The sequence below is a fragment of the Rosa rugosa genome, chromosome 2, assembly GCF_958449725.1.
Source record: "Rosa rugosa chromosome 2, drRosRugo1.1, whole genome shotgun sequence".
NCBI classification, from domain to species: domain Eukaryota; kingdom Viridiplantae; phylum Streptophyta; class Magnoliopsida; order Rosales; family Rosaceae; genus Rosa; species Rosa rugosa.
In genome coordinates this window covers 58944963-58965922 of record NC_084821.1, presented here as the reverse complement: position 1 = coordinate 58965922, position 20960 = coordinate 58944963, and the positions used below count along the sequence as shown (strand labels likewise).

General features: G+C 39.2%; 1 protein-coding gene across 1 annotated transcript; it reads right to left on the bottom strand.

Moving 5' to 3' along the window:
* Window positions 1-6897: 6897 nt before the first annotated feature.
* Window positions 6898-9074, bottom strand: LOC133731153 (receptor-like protein EIX2). Its single transcript, XM_062158598.1, has 2 exons — window positions 8671-9074; window positions 6898-8215 (listed from the first exon to the last, which is right to left on the bottom strand). Exons 1-2 carry the CDS (start codon window positions 9072-9074, stop codon window positions 6898-6900), a joined length of 1722 nt encoding a protein of 573 aa, XP_062014582.1.
* Window positions 9075-20960: the final 11886 nt, after the last annotated feature.

Below are 20960 nucleotides of genomic sequence, written 5' to 3'. Positions count from 1 at the left end.
GCATGATTTCACAATGCTGCTCGTGTTCAGGCATGACGATGCCAAAAACATCAGGAGCAGCAAGTGGAGAATGAGGCGAGAAATAGGGTTGAAGTAAACATAGATATGCATAATTAATTTGAGGCTTTGTTTGTTGCAGATGCATGAAATATGATGCTGAGCACAAGTGAATTTATAGCAAGGAGACTGCTATGCTACAACCGCGTAGTGAGGTGTCTAGATACTCTCAAGTTGTCATTTTCAACCCATTTTACAGACTTGGTTCTCAAGTCCTCACTCAGACTTTGAAGGGTCTCCAACCACAAGTGTCACTACGGATCCTTTGTTGGACTTTTCTCTAGTAGACTGACGACTAATTAATAGTTGATATTTTCCAGCAATTACTGATCCTGAAATGAGTGCTTCTACCCTTCTGCCTTGGGCTCGATAAAAAAAAAAAGGACCTACTAATATTCTGGAATTCATGTAACAATTTTCCAGCAATTACTTATGTCACAATCTTTTTCTTCTTTTTTCGTTTCTGGGACGTTTCTCTTGTAGAGAGACGTCTACATGCAGCTAATTTCATATTTTCTAGCAAGTACTGGCTTCTTTGGCATGATAAAGGTCTTCGGTCTAATACGGGACTATAAACAACAATAGGGGTTTCTTGATATGCATTTCTGTTACGATCAGTAAGATTGGGTTGATTCGAGATCCTTAGTGTTTAAAACGCATCCTTGAATTGGATAAACTAGCCAAAGTCTACTCTAGGACCAGCGCTGTTGTTCAGGCATCAAGATGATTTTGAATCCCACTAATCCGTAAGCAAGGACAAGATCCGTTCCCTACCATTGAGGTGATTTCTTTTTCTATTCCCTATTTTTTTTTTTAGAAATAGATAACTTCATTAATTTATCCATGGTCAGAAGGCACATACATCACATGTTGTTTCATACCAACCGTACTAGATGACACAAACCGCCAAACAAATGACACGTGACCCTCATTGTAGAATATGCACACTTATTAAAGTGCCTAACCAAATGAGAAAAAACCCAAGACTATCTACGCTCTTGCTTTAGCAACTCCACTAGCCTAGAGACCTCAATTGGTGTACGGGTAGAGGGGACTCTAAAACAAAGGTAGGCACGGAAACAGGAAACCTAGAGTTTCCCCTTGCCCTTAGCTTTAGGGCCAACCTCCTGAGCAGTAGTAGTAGCAGGATAGGTAAGACACAAAGGGGTCAAACCAACCTTCTTTTGAGACCGGGGACCCTTGTTCTTGCTTCCCAGTGGTCTTCCCGACCTCTTCTTCAGTGTCACCAAGGCGACATCATCCTCAACTTCATTCAAACCAAGAGCTTCCGCATGGAGAGTGAGAAGTTTACCACCCAAAATGGTTTTGAATTTCTTAGGGGAAGGGACAGTTACCTCTTCTCGACCTCGTTTCTTGTAAGTCAAGGTTTGCTTCTGACCAGTTTGCATGGCAAGAGTAATAGTAGGATCTTGAGAACCCGAGTCAGGAAGTTCCACCGAGGACAACCCACTGGCCTTGTCCTGCACCGAAACCTCTTGATCCATGCCTTCCATCTCTGGCGTGCTATGCACTGGATCCTGAGAATCAATGCCTGAAGTTGATCGCTCAATCCGACGAATAACTGGCTTCTTCTTTTTCAACAGTGAGTAAGAAGGCATGGGTAGATCTCGAGTAGTTTGAGCAGAGAAGGAGAAGGTGCCACCAGAGGTAGAGGGGCCACCACCAAACTTCAAAACACTAGGAGTAGAAACAGCCGTATTTGGCTCCTCACACTTAGCCCCATAATGTGTAATCAATCCACACTGAGGGCATCTCCCTTTGAGATGTTCAAACTGGAACTGCAAAATAGGCTCTATGCCAGGGGCCAAGAAAACTCTTCGCTCAAGTATAATCGGTTTAGAGATGTCATGGGAGAAGAGAATTCGAACAATACCTTTACGAAATTCTCTTTTATCGTAGTCCAGATAACCACCCAGCAAATTTCCAATGAGAATGAAATTGTCGGGTTCCTCGTAGAGAGGAGGGATGTCAGAAACCCTAACCCACATCCTAACATGCTTCATAGGGACTTCAGTGATGGGAAGAACACCATCATACTCCTCCAAACAGATTGAAGCTCTGTCAAAACACCAGACCCCGCCTCGAAGCACCTTATTTCGATCACGGACTAAGTCAAAGGAAATCAGAAACCGATTATCAGTCTTCTCTTGAATCCTAAAATCCTTCTCCACCATCCAAGTCCAGAAGAGATGCGATTTGAAGGCATTAGAATCAATAGGTTTACGGGTAAGAGGTTTCCCCAGAAGAAAAGACTGAGAAGATCGAGGAACAGGACCTCCTCCAATCTTCCCCAGATCCGGGGCGTTACCTCCTTCAGCGAGAGCCAAAGAGGCAGCAAAACTGGCCGTGACGACGTCGATTGAAGCCATGGAGAAAGCAAAGAAGAGAAGATGGCAAGGTTGCCGACTAGGTAGCTAGGGTTTTGGGAGAGAGCCCTTAGGTTTCGAGAGAAAATCTCGCTAGGTTATGCCCCTTTTCTATTCCCTACTTTCAATACTTTGTTTGCGAATTTATTGGCTTATTAGCATTTTCTGCTACATGGTTGTGAAACCATTGTTGATTTTAAACATTGGCGCGTAATTACTTGGGAATCAATGAACCCAAACCTTTGTTTGATGAGATTGGAAATGCAGAATGCAGAGGTGAATTCTCCACTAGATGCCCCGGAGCTGCTGCAGAGGTCATTCCTGACAATGGAAAATCTCTAACTAGCTCAACTACATGATCTGCTCAAAATTTTAAAGCCAAAGATGTTATTAAAAAAAAAAAAAAGGGACGAAATTTCTATAAAATTAAAACAAATAATATCAAAATATCTTGGGAAATAAGAATAACACACGGAATTTCTATGAATCAGTGGAGCAAGGGATGATGCAATGACTCTTTTTTTTTTTTGGAAACCTTTGCAAAGGAATTTATTCAGGTTTGTTATCTTTATTTGCAAGATGAATCATGAATCATGAACTTTGTGTTGCCTCTGAAAATCGTCTCGGCCAAGGTAGCCGAGGGATCAAGGAACAAACGTCCTTCTTGGTGAGTAGATTGTGGGGCGTGCCAGCACACGGCCAAAAGGCCAAGCGTGCAAATGTAGATGTAGTACGCTTTTCTGAATTCGTCGAGCGATTGAAAGCCGAGGAAGGAACAATCTCGGCTGAAGGTTCGATGCCTTGGAGACAAGGACTTTCAGGTTGTTCAATGAATGAAGCAAATAGTGATAAGTAATTGAACAATTACGTTAAACTACTCCTAGTGCAAGAGCATAAACACGATAGTAAAAGAGCAAGGAAGTAAATCGCAGGAAAGTAAATAGCGATAAAGTAAAGAGAGGAAAAAGAAAAGAATAAATGGCTTGAAGAATAAAACTATCAACTATTATCAAAAAGTAACAAAGGAAACAATTGAAATATTGATACTAGATTACAAGAAAACGAAGGGAAATGACTTGAACTAGTAGAGCCAACAACTAAAGAATTGAAAAGACAATGAAACTAATCTGGAGCTAAGAAAAATAAAAGGAAACCCATGATGGAGTTTTGACTGGAGATGTGTGTGTGTTGTCTTCTGTCTATGCTTCTATTTATATTGGCTGCTCTGTGACTTGAACTGATCTCTCGACTCTTTGAAGTTGAGTGGAATTCGACCTTCTCTTGGCAGTGAGTCTATCTTGATTTGGCTCCAATACTTATCGTCGATTGACTTAACGCTGGACTCTATCCTGATCGGCTCTGATGATCGTCATCAACGGCTGTAATTAATCTTGAAGTAGGCTATCTTGGATTGAACTCTCTTTATCGGCTGACGTGAACTTCAATTTGACTGAAATACTAACTTGATCAAATTTCATCTTTAGCACTTATCAACGTTCTCTGTCTATCGGCTATTATCTTCCCAAGTTGCTGAGTCCAAGTTGGAAACTGACTAGAGCGATTTGAACAATTGGCTGATGGGTTTTTAGTCAATAAATCTCTTTTCGAATTGATGACTACGGGCCGGCCGATAACCAAAGGCCTAGCTTTGTCTGACTCGTCTTGGACCAATTGAACTGTCCAATTATTCATTGGCCAACATTTCTGGTTATCGGCCCCCAATTACTTGTTCAGCGGCTCATTGTAATTCGAAATCATTCAATAACTATATGCACATTGGCTATGTCTGAGTGGACATGCAAATGTGGGTACAAACACTTTGTTATTGTTTTCATTAGTTCCTTGCCTCTAATTTTGGTCTCCAAAAATTTCAAGGGGAGGCATAAGTCGCTCCCCTGTAGATTGGAACACATTTTTATTGACATTGCTGTACATATAGCAGAACATCATGTGCGTCTTGCATGTAGCAATTTACTCTCAAGTAGAAACCTAAATGATTAAAATTTAGTTTTCTTCCTCAAATTTTGAGACAAACATCAATTCAGACTCTCAAACTGAAGATTTCTTTTCCAATTCCTCAAACTTTGGATTGGAAAAGAAATCTTCAGTTGCATGGAAAAAAGGCTAGAAAATACGTGGGAATTAAGATGTCATGCATAGAAATTCCTTGTGACAAGAGACTTTAGGCTGCGGCTTTGTGCTTCTGGTCCCCTATTGTTGCCTAGTTTGATATGTCTCAAATTTTAACCATTTTACAAGTTGGATCGCGAGTATTAATCATTTGAGAAAGTTGGGATATTGCATGGACTGGAAATCGTCTTTATAATTGGGCGGTGAATAGGTGATGGATGAGTGAGTGAAGGAGGTGCCCTGCGTCTTAGATTTCTCAATCACATCACTAAAGACTTTGAATAGTCCGTCTCTCAAACAAAACAAAAGAAGACTTCGAATAGTCGTTTCGCGTATTAGCAACCATATTATGATGTTTTTTTTTTTTTTTTTTTTTTTTTTTTTTTATCAAGAAGAAACTTCATTAATAATGATCTGGTTACAACGATTTTGGGCAACATCTCTTACACCGAAATGACCACTAGACTTCACACTGGAACTCTATAATGACTGACTGAAGGAGCCCAAAAGGCTCCGACTAAAGAAAGCTTACACAACAACTAGATGGCAAAGACAACATGCGCAGAAGCAGTGAAACTTGACACTCAACTTTGTCAACACTAACTCGCCACCCAGAATCCACCTGACCAGCCTTTGATCGACCAAGCCAACACTCGTTGTGACCTGAACCTGATGAAAGGATTGTCGGCCACTCAGACCTGGGACTAAAGTAAACCCAACACCGTTACCGCTTTATTGTCAACACCGTCAACCCACGATTGCTCCAAAACGCCATCGCCTCAGACCCAAAATCAAACAGGAACGACGCGCTAGAAGGCCAATAATGCTCGTCTATGCCACAGCCAAACTTTACCGCTGACCCAAAACCAGACAGAAACGACCTGCTAGAAGGCCAAAGAGAAGATTGTCTCTGCCACATAGTGCAGTGCACCACTGCACCGCTTCCTCGACTAACCGAATGTGTTAATTATTTTTTTTATTCAAAAAATAAATAAATAACGCATACTAACATGTTAATGTGGATTATTTCCTTATATATAATTCTGAATCTACAGAATTTGGAACAGCTGGGTATGCTTTTTGGCCGTTGCAATAAGTAACTCCCCTGTTGATCATCTGGGCATCTAGTTTGGCAATCCTGGCATCCATAAAGATTGGAACATATTTATTGCAGAACATCTCAATAATCTAATATAATTTTTTTTTTTTTTTTTTTCAATTAGGAAGACTTTTTTTTAACAATTAGGAAGACTTAAGGTAAGCAAAGTTCTATAAACTGATATCTTCTTGACCATCAACTCATCAAGTATTATCAGCTAGATGTTTTTGTTTTGTTTGGCTACGGCTAGTTTGAGGCCTAAACAAGTAAACAAAATCAAGCGAACCATTTTATCATGATCGGTTTTGTACCTATATCGAAATGAACCGAAGTAAATTTATCCACCCCTATAAATTATCCCTTGATCTTATTTAGTTCGGGTTAAGGCCCAACAAAGCTTAGATATGGATGGTGCTTTAGTCTTCAACAATGGACTGGACTCTGGATTGGTTGATGGAGTTTTTTTTTTTTTCGACAAAGATTGGTTGATGGAGTTAGTACAGCATTTTTACCCAATCTGAAGAGGCAAATTCACCAGAGACGTCTGTTTTGAGTATTATCTACTCTATTTTCACTTCAATTTTCAATTTGGCCTCTTTTTCTCTCCCTCACTCACTCGCCAATTATTATTTGTCTCTGTCACCCCTAGAATATATCTACGAATGTATATATGAGCAGGGACACATTTCCACCATAGTTCATTTCTTCATTCTTTTCTATTCTATACAATGAAAAAGGTTCCAGTCTTATTCGAACAACTTCTTCAGCTGCTCTATCTTCTTTCTCATTCTTCTACCAATTTTAGTATCTTCAACCTGCACACTAATCAAAAGAAAGACGAATTGAAGATAGAAACCCATCCAAGCAACTGATCATATACAAAACAGTTGCAATATGCTTCAGTTCTGGTCTCCAGAGCACTAGGAGTCTGTCTTCCATTTCTGGGGAAGATCAACGTACATACCATTTCGAACAATATTTCCTTGGCTTGTGATCAGAACATGCAATTTGTTGTTGAAAATTTGAAACACGTACATACGAAAAGAAAGAAAAGGGAACAACTTATAATAACATCAAGTTAGAATCATGCTTTACTTGATTTGATTTATTGTCTACAAGTACATTTCATTACAGTATTCAAAAGAAAGTACATTATACATTATGAGGTAGACTAAACAAGCATCATGCATATTGTATAACAACTTTTATTGTACCTTTACCGGATCAAAGCCTTCCTTGCAAACGAGCTACTTTCAATGCAATTTTCAGTGCGATCCTCTCCTTGATGTTGTCACAGAATCGAAAATAGGCATACCTCCATGCCCTCTTTAGGACCAAAGTGCCATAAACAGCCCAGAAGCTTATGACAAACCCGAGGACCATGCTGATATAGAAACCAAGCTTTTCGCTGTCATCTTCATCTTCACTGTCTTCTCCGGGAAAAATTTGTTTTGTTGGTGTGTCATCTCCCAGGCACTCGGATAAAAGAGGAAATCCACAGAGTAATGGATTCCCCACATAGGAGGAATTCTCCAGTGTTTGAAGTTGGGGGCCTGTAGGGATTCTGCCGGAGAGGTAGTTAGACAAGTTCAAGTGAGACAAAGAGGTCAATGAAGAAAAGCTTTGGGGAATTTGTCCTGAAAGGTGATTGAATGAGAGATCAAGTGTTTCCAACATGCTTAAGTTTCTGAACTTTGACGGAATCTTTCCGATTAACTGGTTCCTTGATAAGTTCAAGGAACCCAATCTGATGAGGGAACTTATTTCTTCAGGAATTTCGCCTTTTAAATTATTCGATGAAAGATCAATGCTCATTACATAAAGCAGAGTATGAACAATGCTATATTGAAGTTCTCTTCCTTTCGAGATAACTGTTGTTTGCTCTTCGTAATTTTCATAGACATACGGAAGGGGATCAGCAGACACTAGATTAGTCAGATTACTTAAGCAGTTGGGAATAGTCCCTGAAAAGTCATTATGACCAAGGTCTAGGATATGAAGTTCTCTGAGATTGCACAACTGTTGAGGAATAGTTCTGCTCAGAAAGTTGAATCGCAGTAGCAGAATTTGTAATCCAGATAGCTCTGATCCAATCCATAAAGGTAGGTTTCCAGTAAGTTTGTTACCACTAAAATCAATATCTGTCAACTCAGAGCAATTTTTCAAGGAAGAAGGAATTTCCCCGCCAAAGTCATTGTCGTTCATCTTCAATACACCAAGAGAACTTAGGATGCCCATTGAACTCGGAATATTACCAAAGAGATTGTTGTTTCCCACATCCACAACATTTATATGTCCCCACGAACACCAGGATTGAGGAAGCTCTCCAGATAATCGATTGTTTCCTAGAGATAAAACTTTCATATATTGCATTTCACAAATAGAAGGTGGAATGCTTCCTTTTAAACGATTATCATAGAGCTCCAAGTATTGCAGAAGAGGTGCATTAGTAGGAAATAGCTCTAATGTGCCCTCAAATTGATTATGAAGCAAATTCAGTCTACTTAATTTTGGAAATTTGAGTGGGAACAATAGCTTTCCGCTGATGTTATTATTAGGTAAATTCAAAGATTCAACTTGGGAAGATATCTTCAAGAGCCACTCCTCAGGTATTGTACCCGAAATTCCAGTATTTTCAAGGTGAACATCAACTAATTGAGTTTGAGATTGAAGCCAAACAGGAAAAGCAGGACCTACTTGGGTGTTTAATTTCTATGTGCACTGTGTGGAGCTTAAATGGAGGAACCCAGCCTATTCGAAAAGCTTCTAACCTCGTGAGGTTTGTGAAATGGGATTCAGTTAAAACTCCTTCCCATGAATTTCGAGACAGATCCAGGTCAACTAGCTGAGAGAGTTGTCCCAAACTTTGAGGATTTATGGATTCATAAGATTATAAGCGAGGTCCAGTGATTTCAAGGATGAAAAGTTTCCAAGAAATTCTAAAACTGAGCTAGAAAAGGAATTGAACCCGAGGTCAAGATGTTGCAACTTACTTACCATCCCCCAATTATCCGACAGTTTGAGGAACCATTCAAAAACTCTTGAAGGTCTCCATCAAACTTGTTCCACCGAAGATTTAGTATCTTCAACTCGCACAAATTTCTGATGACATGGGGAATCTGACCTTTGAGGCTCATCCCAGATAAATCTAGGTGTTCTAGGTTTTTGAGGCTCGAAAATTCATCAAGAAAGGGACCATTGAAAGAATTCGAACTGAGATCAAGTTCTTTTAGGCTAGTGAGATTAGAAAACGAGCTGGGGAATGAAGAATTGATAAGATCATTATATGACATATCAAGGACCAAAATTGATGTGAAGTTAATGGTGTCTAGGGAGAGTGGAAGCTGGTTTACATTAATATGACAATCAGACAAATGCAACTCTAAGAGTGAAGGAAGCATGTTGACATCGTACGCGTGCAGCCAACTTACTCCCGTGCTGCTAAGGTCCACTGACTCCACTCCTTCAAGATTTGATGTATTTTAGGGAAGAGAGTTACATGGACGTGCAAAACCTAGTCACATACACCTAGATGAGTAGATGCGAATTTGAAAATTCCAAAAAAAAAATTAAAAAAAATTAGTCACCTTGTAATGTGTTGTACGTATTTGGTTATATGCACTAAATTGTAACTAAGCAATTAACAATACTAATTATTTTTGTTTAACAAATTTTGGCTTTCATAATTTATTTAATTAGTAGGGAAATGTTGAGTCAATTTCACCGTTTATTTTAGTATGAATTGTCCTCTATCTTTCGAGAAAAGTGGTCAGTTCCACAACCAAATCACAACTGTATGTTAATCCTGATTTGTTAAATTTCTAGATAATGTGTAGGCAAAGAGACTCATTAATGGTACATTTTGTTATCGTCAATATCAATATATGTATGAATTTCAACAGGTTTTATGTTAAGAAGTGTCGGCATCTCATGCTTGAAATCCTTCCTCTTCGTTAGTGAATCCAATTCAATCTGGATCGCATCTTTCCATTTAGATCAATTTTTTCTACGTTGGCATTCTTCAACGGAGCAAGGTTCAATGTCATTGGTCTCAATAGTCCCACGTTCTCATGTACACTACTACACTAGTGTAGTTTGTAGAGATCTCTATATTCTCACGAATTGGTTCTAACATTGAGGCGCCTCTCAACGATGTCTCTTGGACATAACTACAATCCAGAATATTCTCATGAGACGGATTTTGAGTATCAAATGATCAATGGATCAAGTTGTGCCAAAGTCGCTCTCTTCCTAGGGTGAGAATTCATCGAACCTATGAGTCTCCTACGCTTTCTAGGGGAACCCGCACTATTAACAAAAACAATAAAAAATAATTAAAAAAAAAACTAGGTGTTGTAAATGATATGGCTATTCATGCAATAGGTATTGCTTGATGCATGCCATTACTATTGATTGGCGATTGATATGCTTCTAATTAGCGATTGACACATTCGTAATTGTATGAGTGATTGATGTTTTACCTTTTGTACACAAGATGTAGCCCTATATAAGACTCCTCATAGTGAGATGAATATGACACACTCTCCATTCTCTGCGTCTAAACTCTCTCTCTCTCAAATTATTTTATGTTTGTTTTACAACACGTTATCAGCACGAATAGTTCTACCATTGAGACAAGATTGAGGATCATCAACCAAAGCCCTAGCCAGGAAAAAACCTCCCTGCCGCAGCCTCCCTGCAGTCCCTACTGCCCCTGCAGCATCGTCGCACGCCTGCTGCCCCTGCAGCACAGCAGCACACTAGTTCCTGTGCAGATCAGCCTGTTTACACGCTCCGAAACCTCTTGATCGGGACCTCAGATCAAAATCTTTCCTTCATCAAAGTTGTTCGTCTCTGCCTCTTCTATCTGACCTCCAAATTTCAGCCCTATTGGAGTCGTTTTGAGACCAGTACACCATTCGAAGTGGGAGCTGTTCAGAAGAGGCGAATATCTCTTGGATTGGCTGAGAAGACAACCTTCTCAGTTCTTCACACATAAGCTGAAGATTCATCCGTTCTTCATCAAGAAAAAAAAGGTTAGGATTCTTGGATTTGAAGCATTTGGTCCAGTAGTACCATATAGTGCATACCAATTAAAAAACAAGCAAAAAGAAAAGGGATTCTGCTGCTCCTCGGATTCAAACCCAGCCACAGCATGCATTAGCCTAGCACATTGTCCACTATGCCACTATGGCTAGCTGGAATTTATCAACACCATTTAATATTAATACTGCCAGAAGCAGATTCAACTCCATATAATTGGTGATTGATCAATTGATTCAACCCGTGATTTGATTTTGATTGATTTTATCCAAAGCAATTATTATAGTAATTTATGCTCATAACCACAATCACTTCATTATCACATTGAGACAATTCTGAATTATTGCGTGAATTATGATAGAAGAATTATGGGCTAAATTATTACGCGATTATTACATTAACATTATGCCAGAAGCATTTGCCCAAATTTATTACCTATACGAAATGCCATAAGCATTAATGGGATTTGAACCCATTTCCTTAGGTATATAACCGCTGCATTAATTTATTTATGTTACGATTTAATAACATATATTGAATTTGGTTATGTTATAATCGTGAATATTAAATGAGGCTGAGTCAGAAGCTCAAATCAAGCCCAAAGTCACAACAACAAATCCGAGCCAGAAGCTCAGGCCCAAGTTGCAAGGCCAGAATAGAAGCTCACTAAATGTTACCATGACAAAAGTTATGAATCTTCTCAAACTAGGCTCATCCAGTTGGATGCGATGTCTAGGAAAGGTTCAGATGAGGCCGTGTACTTAAGCGAGCCTCGCTCCACCTAAACCTCATCTTTCCTTACCTGGTCGTATTCAATTGGAGTTACCGAAAGGGTTGAGTAATAACTTTTCATTCCTTGGCAGACTAGCCTGAGCCCAGCAGGCCCACTCTCCCTCAGCAGGACCTAGCAGCCCAGCAGGTCTCACACACCATTTGAATTACGCATGAAAGATCGGGTCACAAGCCCGCAGACTAAACCCGATAGGCTTCACTATCAAGCCCACTCCTTCTTTGGTCCAGCAGAATCAAAATAAAAGGAAAAATAATTTCATATTGTAAATACATTCACCATATCTAATATGTGTAATTAATTGCCAGAAGCATTTATTCACATAATTGTGTGATAATTAATCTGTTATATTACAAGCATGCAATTAATATCTCAATTGATTTGTGATTTTTATTTATCCAAATTTGTGAGATTATTTCAATTTGCTCAATTCAATATTATTGTGTTACTTGTCTAAATTTTCGCACTAGAATATATGTGTAGAAAATGCAGGTACCTAATGAACTAGAAGTTCTAAAAGTTCTAAATGAACCAGTAGTTCATACATATATCGAACTTGTAGTTTCGATAATGACGTTTAAGAAACTTGAAGTTTTCTTCATAAATTCACCACACACGATAAAACCAGTAGATTTTACATGTCTAATCCGATTTTTCATACCATGTTATAGAACCTGAAGTTCTCATTACTTGCTTATGGATGATATTACCCAAAGCACTAATATTATTTGTTCCTTTCCTGTAAGAAATGTCAAATCTCAACATGTTTGACTTTGTTGCTTTGGAGGTCTCCAGAAGAAACTATCTAAAGTAAACTCAAGATGTGAAAATTCATCTAATTGCAAAGAAGATGAGATCAACAATCAATGCTAACAATGTCGTCATTGAGGCTTTTAATATGAGTGCCATAATTTTCAAAGGAAACATATGGAGAAAATACTCCAAGTTGAGTACCCGATGAAGAGGATACACAGACTCTTTTGGTCGCTCTATAAGAGCACTTTCACCATCAAATGACCATTTTCTTGCTTGAAGCAAGACATGACGTCTGCCACTTGGCCAAAGCCCAAGAGGCCATATAATCAGGCTCCACGTGGCCAAGGCCCACGTGGTAGGAACCATGATGCCATAACTCAGCAAGCCCGAGTTGAAAGGAACACTGGTCCGGCCCGCTGCCTCCAGAATCAGCATGATCTTTGTTATCAATGTGGAGGAATTGACTGCTGGTCCCGCACCTGTTGTGCGATAGCCTAAGCAGTAGATGAGTATTACGCCGGTCGCGGAACTCGAAATACCAACTTTATTAAAGGGTCATTTTCTATTGATTCCACACTAGAGATGGATTTTCAGGCAGTTACTGAACATACCGAGGATTAGGACTCGAAGACATGGGTATAATTGGCCCCTTGTGCCATATCTATTTCATCTTAATGAATGAAACATCTTCGGATTTTGGTGATTTATGTTTTCAATTATTTTGGATTATAGAAATGTGGTTATGTTCGAATATATTTAATTCAATAAACTTATTCATACATGTGATCCATTGAATTAAATAAATGAATAGGCATATTTTGTGGGGAAGTTTGTTGTCTGGTTAAAAGTGCTATTACGCACACCATACTCCCAGATCAGAGATATTTTTCAAACTTATTGTCTATTCATACCTCTGTGACAACCGTATTAGGTCAATCCAACCTGATAGAGGGTTATGGCAAAACCCACTATATGTTGTCCAATGGTACTGAACCTACCATTAATGAGGCCTTATAATCTCCACGTTCCAGAAGAACGTTATTGAGTATTAAGGATATTCGAACCAACGGTTATCACGCTGAAACCACTGAGAAAAATGAGTGTAATATCTTTGCATAACCTCCAAAGTGTGTGGCCAGAAGCGTACATTGGAGAAATTGGAATCTGTTAGCTAGAAGCTAACTAATTCAAGCAACTACTTGCTATGGCATGACCGTTTAGGACACCCAGGTCAAAGTATGATGCACCGTATCCTCAATTCATCGCAGGTGCATCCCCTTCTGAATAAGGGTCTTGTATATAATGACACGCTATGCCATACTAGACCATCATATGCAAAGACTAGTACATACACCACCATTTTTCTGCACAGAATGCAAGGGAAATTTGTGGACATATATATCCAACCACCATGTGGACCAGTTAAATATTAATGGTTTTGGTTGATGTATCGACAAAGTGATCACATGTTACACTATTGTCCACAAGAAAACGCTGCTTTTGCTAAACTCTCACCCAGATCATGAAATTGAGGGTTCACCACTCGGATTATCTCATAAAGTCTATAAGACTTGATAATACCGGAGAGTTTACATCGAAGTCTTTCGATGATTATTGCATATCTCTTGGGATTGATGCGGAACATATAGTTCCCTATGTTCACACCCAAGATGGTCTCGCAAATAGAATCTTGGTAATGCGCACCAAACTTCTAGTTTTTGCGTGGGGCTATGCAATCTTGCATGCAGCTATATTGGTCCCGTTGAGGCCCACTGCTACCAACCTTACTCAGCGTTACAGCTGGTGACTGGGTACGAACCTGATGTTTCGCACTTACGCGCATTTGAGTATGCAGTCCGCGTGCCAATTGTGCCGTCACAACGTACAAAATTGGGTCATCAACAAAGGATGGGCGTGTATGTCGATTATGAATCCCATCCATTATGTGCTCTTTAGAGCCCTTGACAAGCGATCTCTTTACCGCTAGATTTGCGGATTGTCACTTTGATGAGACAGTCTTCCCGCCGTTAGGGGGAGATAAGAACGTCACCGTTCCTGATGAACGGCGTGAATTAACATGGAATGGCCCCACAATGTCTCATCTTGATCCCCAAACCGCATGAAAATACTGAAGTGCAGACAATTCTAGATCTATAGAGACACTTTCTCTGATCTAGCTAAAGTGACGAGATCACATATACCTGCTGCAAATGTGCCTGCAAGGATAGATATCCCTGTAGGACGCGTCGCCCCAGATGGATGAGGTACGACCATGGCGGCTAACCAGTCACATGTCCCTGCCCAGAAGCGAGGTAGACCACTAGGTTCGAAGGATTCTTATCCCCGGAAGAGGGTAAAACTGGCACCAACGAATCCACTAGACATCGCGATCTCAACTGATCCATCTCACGAGACAATTCCGGATTATGGGTCCGTCCTAGAAGAGACGACGTTGGGGGACGCTCCAACGTCTGAACCCACTCCCGAGAATAGAGAAATCTCGGTAAATTATGCATGCTTAAGTGAGATCTGGAATCGGAATGAGATTATCATCGATGATATACTTGTATTCGCAGTAGCTACCGAAATTATAAATAGCGATGACATCGAACCTCGCTCCGTTGATGAATGTCAACGTAGAGACGACTGGCCAAAAAGGAAATAAGCAATCCAGGTCAAATTAGATTCCTTGACAAAGAGAAAGCTAGGTGTTTGGACCTGTTGTTCCTACACCTCCCCGTGTTAAACCCGTAGAATTTAAATGGGTATTTGTAAGGAAGCATAATGAGAAAAACGAGATTGTGATACACAAGGCTCGTCTAGTGGCGCAAGAATTTTCTCAACTCCCTGTGATTGATTACGAGGAGGCGTATTCTCCCGTAATGGACGTCATAACGTTCCGCTACCTTATCAGTTTGGTAGTTTCCGAAAAACTGAATATGCAGTTTATGGATGTGGTCATAACTTATCTCTATGGGGATCACGATACAGAGATATACATGAAAGTTCCTGAATGACTTAATATACCCGATGCAAATAGTTCTAGACCACGGAACACGCTCTTCATTAGTTTTGAGGCGTTCACTTTATGGATTGAAACAATCCAGACGGAGGTGGTATAACCGTCTAAGTGAATATTTAATCGGGATGCAATATGTGAATAATAAACCATACCCATGCGTGTTTATTAAGGAAGCAAGTTCCTAGTTTGGAATTGTGGCGGTCTATGTCAATGACATAAATTTGACTGATACTCCTGAAGAGATCAAGGAAACCGCAAAACACCTGAAGTCGGAATTTGAGATGAAAGGCCTTGGGAAACAAATTATTGTCTCGACCTGAAGTCTGAGGACAGTGCAGATGAAATTTTGGTCCATCAACCAAATTACATCTAGAAGATGTTAAGATGCTTTAATGAGGATAAAAGCAAGCACACCCATGGTCGTCTGAAGTCTAGAAAGAACCGTATCGTCCTGCAGATGATAACAAAGAGATATTGGTGCCAGAAGTCTCATATCTAAGTGCAATAGGCGCATTATTGTACTTGGCTCAATGCCCTAGATAGGACATCTCATTTGAAGTGAACTTGTTAGCTAGATATAGCTTTGCGCCAACACGCCGCCACTGGAATGGCATAAAAGACATTTTTCGCTACCTTAGAGGTACAGCGGATATGGGCTTATCCTATCCCTACGCATCAAGGAATGGATCACCCCCTTGATCCTCAGAATGATGCTTGCCTTGTTGGATATGCTGATATAGACTATCACCCCCTTGACCTGCACAAGGCACATTCCCAAACTGGTTATGTCTTTACCATTGGGAATACTGCAATTTCTTGGAGGTCTACGAAATAGACACTTGTTGCTACCTCTTCGAATCATGCTGAGATACTAGCTCTTCAAGAAGCAGTATGTGAATGTACATGGCTAAGAGCCGTTACAAAGTATGTTCGAAGCACATGTGGACTGCATTCCACCACTGATGAACCAACCATTATCTACGAGGATAATGCTGCTTACATAGAGCAGATAAAGATGAGTTTCATCAAAGGAGACAACACCAAACATATTGCACCGAAGTTCTTCTTCAATCAGCAGCAAGAAGCATCAGAAGATTGAAGTTAAGCAGACTCGATCTGAAGACAATCGTGCAGACCTCTTCACCAAGTCAGTACCAAAGTCTACATTCCAGAAGCATGTCCAAGGTATTGGTCTACATAAATTATCTGAATTACCTGAAATGTAATTTTCAGAGGGAGTCGAAATCAGGGGGAGTATCCTGAAGCATACCCACTTGACCATCGTGTACTCTTTTCGTCCTTCGTCCAGGGTTATTTTTGTCCCACTGGGTTTTGTTACCTGGCAAGGTTTTGACGAGGCACATCTTTGGCATGGTCACCCCACTTACTGCATCCGGAAGATGCTTTGATTTGACATATATGCATTTGCTCATCTTTTCCCTTCGACCACGGGTTTCTCCCACTGGGTTTACCGGGCAAGGTTTTGGTGTAGCAACTCTAATGCATACCTCTCGTAGACATACTATCTACTTACGATGATGATAAGAAGACTTCACCTATCTCTGTTGTGATACGACTACTCCACATTCACGCGCGTTGTGCTCTTTTTCTCCTTCGACCAAGGTTGTTTTTCTCCCACAGGGTTTTTATTACTTGGCAAGGTTTTTGACGAGGCAACTTAGAAGCGCATAGCAGAACCAACACTATTGACATAGAATATCCAAGGGGGAGTGTTGTAAATGATATGGCTATTCATGCAATAGGTATTGCTTGATGCATGCCATTACTATTGATTGGCGATTGATATGCTTCTAATTAGCGATTGACACATTCGTAATTGTATGAGTGATTGATGTTTTACCTTTTGTACACAAGATGTAGCCCTATATAAGACTCCTCATAGTGAGATGAATATGACACACTCTCCATTCTCTGCGTCTAAACTCTCTCTCTCTCAAATTATTTTATGTTTGTTTTACAACACTAGGCACCCGAATGGAAGTAACCAAACTTCTCATTAAAGCAACTCGTTACAAGTGAGAAAAGAAATAGCGATTATGAGGGAGCAGCTGTGTTCCCCTGGTCAGCTGCTGACCAGGGGAACACTACTGTATGAGGGAGATTTGTTGTGGTGAGAGTGAGACTCGACTATTTATGTTTAAGTCATATATGTTATGATTCATGTGTTGAAACACACTCTTCCTATTTGCAATTACTCACGTAAAGCAAGGAATGGAAAAACATAAACAAGGGGTGGAAAAGTTTAGGTTGTTAATTATTGTATCAGCTGCTAAATAGTAAACACGCACTAGTCGTTATTGATTTCCTTTGGAAACGATTGCTAGTGTTGTCGAATATTGATTTGAACTCGTCAAAGAATTAAAATCAAGCACGCTTCCATCTTCCATGCATGACTTCGTTATGAGTAATGTGCATGCACTCTATAAGGCTAATTAGAACTATGCTGCCACTCCATTATCATTTTTGTTCTTCATTGATTTCTGAAGGAATAGGTGTGTCATCACCTCCTGCGCTAGTCGAAACAAGAGAATCGCATAAGGATCGATCAATACCGGATGCGTCTTCGAGAATCTGGGGTTGATTGCCTGAAGGAGTCCTTCAATTAAAGGTAGAAATGGACGCCAAACCCAAACTGATCGAGCACTTTCTTTTCTCCAAGGGGGAGGCGGTTGAACTTTGAGGCTTCTAAATCTACAAGTAGGGTTTTTCATAGCAAAGTGGAGGAGAGCAGTAGAAAGTGGTGTTTGCCGTACGTAAATTGGGATTGTATAGGCCTTTTAAATCAAACTACTAAGCCTGTATGGTATGAATTTTCTACCACAATCCGCTAGTCAAACACTCAAATCTTATTGCTTCTCTGAAATAATCAAAAGTAGGTCAATATAAACTCATTATCGTTGCATCTAAGGTCATGGCCCAGAGAGGCCGGGCTCCAACGCGGCCCAAGACAAAAGAAGTATGACATCAGCAAAGGAGGCCAGTGCATGGATATAGGGTCGTCAACGGGCCGGCCATGTTATATTTTTAAATAATAGCGGGCCGGGCCGGGCCGGGCTTTATTAAAAATAGACGGATCCAAGCCCGTCCATATAAAGCGGGCTTTGCGGGCTTTTTCGGGCCGGGCCGGGCTTGGCCTTGCGGGCTTTTTTGGGCCGGGCCTTGCTGGCTTTATGTATAAATAAATATTTAAAGACACAAATATTTTTTTTTTAATCAAGCTTTGGAAATTCATTGGATAATGATCAAATACAATCAAAGATAACATATCTATAATTCTATATTGTACCAAAAAAAAATCTTTATTTATATATAGATACTAATTTATTAATAAATAAATTTTTAAAGGCACTAATTTTTTATAAATCTATATTTATTCATCATACACTCCAAAGAGCAACATATAGCAATTCAAAGAAAATGAGAAAACTGACCGTTAGATGTGATTATTACAATAAAATAAGAGTGTGGTTAAAAATTTAGTCAATTTCACCATAGTTTCAAACCCGATCGGATTGGTCAATTGTAGTCACTTGCATGTTTTCTTGCTTGACCGATGGCGTGATGAACGCAAAACTTGCTTATTTTTTTACATCACGTTTGTAAATATTTCATCGATGGATGTGTGTGGACATAAGATAAAAATTTCAATTTTTAATTACAAATACGTTGGCCTATACTAATCTGTCTCCTAAAGTTGTATGACTTATACATTACATTTAAATTGTTGAGGTCCATTCTAAAACAACCGTGAAGTGGAAGATGAATTTGGAGAAACCAACCGCTCGATTGAGAGATTGTAATATTTTATGGTGGTTGTAAAAAATCTAGCCAATTTGGTTATCGTTTCGAATTCGATCAACTAGGTCAAACGTAGTTACTCTTATAAACCTATATTTATATATCATACACTCCAAAGAGCAACCCCTATCAATTCAAAGAAAATGAAAAAACCGACCGTTTGATGAGTTTATTACAATAAATTATGAGTGTGATAAAAAATTTAGCCAATTTCACCATATTTTGGAATTCGATCGGATTGGTCAACCGTAGTCACTTATATGTTTTCTTGGTTGACCGATGGCGTGACAACCGCGAAACGTGCTTATTTTTTCACATCACGTTTGTATATATTCCATCGATGGATGTGCATGGACATAAGATAAAAAAAATTAATTTTAATTACAAACACATTGGTCTATACCAATTTTCTTCCTAAAGTTGTATGACTTATACATTGCATTTAAATTGTTGAGGTCCATTTTAAAACAACCATGAAGTGGAAGATGAATTTGGAGAAACCAACCGCTCGATTGAGAGATTGTAATCTTTTTATGGTGGTTGTAAAAAATACAGCCAATTTGGTTTTCGTTTCGAATTCGATCAACTAGGTCAAACCTAGTTACTCTTCTAAACCTATATTTATATATCACACGCTCCAAAGAGCAACCCCTATCAATTCAAAGAAAATGGGAAAACCGACCATTGGATGTGATTATTACAATAAATTATGAGTGTGGTTAAAAATTTAGTCAATTTCACCATAGTTTCGAACTCGATCGGATTGGTCAACTGTAGTCACTTGCATGTTTTCTTGGTTGACCGATGGCGTGATGAACGCAAAACTTGTTTATTTTTTTACATCACGCTTGTAAATAATTCATCGATGGATGTGTGTGGACATAAGATAAAAATTTCAATTTTTAATTACAAATATGTTGGCCTATACTAATTTGTCTCCTAAAGTTGTATGACTTATACATTGCATTTAAATTGTTGAGGTCCATTCTAAAACAACCATGAAGTGGAAGATGAATTTGGAGAAACCAACCGCTCGATTGAGAGATTGTAATATTTTATGGTGGTTGTAAAAAATCTAGCAAATTTGGTTATCGTTTCGAATTCGATCAACTAGGTCAAACGTAGTTACTCTTATAAACCTATATTTATATATCATACACTCCTAAGAGCAACCCCTATCAATTCAAAGACAATGGAAAAACCGACCGTTGGATGAGTTTATTACAATAAATTATGAGTGTGGTAAAAAATTTAGCCAATTTCACCATATTTTCGAATCCGATCGAATTGGTCAACCGATATTTAGAATATATATATATATATATATATATATATATATATATTTATAAACACACACACATATATAGATATATCTATATATAACACACACACACACACACACACACACACACACACACATATATATATATATATATATATATATATATATATATATAAAAACACACAAATATATATCTATATGTGTGTATATAAATATTTATAAACACACACACACATATCTACATATATATATATATATATATATATATATATATATATATATATATATACACACACACACACAGATATATATATATATATAAAATATTTTACGGGCTTTTACGGGCTGGGCCTAGCGGGCCTTTGGCGGGCTTTTTGCGGGCCGGCCCACTACCCACCCGAGGCGGGCTTTGCGGGCTTTTTAACGGGCCGGGCCGGCGGGCCTCCATCGGCCCACTTGATCCGCGGGCTTTTTGATGAGGCCTACATGGATACTAACACATAGATATGAAGAGTAGATGAATTTTCTCACCTCATGCACCTTCGATTTTGACCGGAGTTGCTGGAAAATGCAGA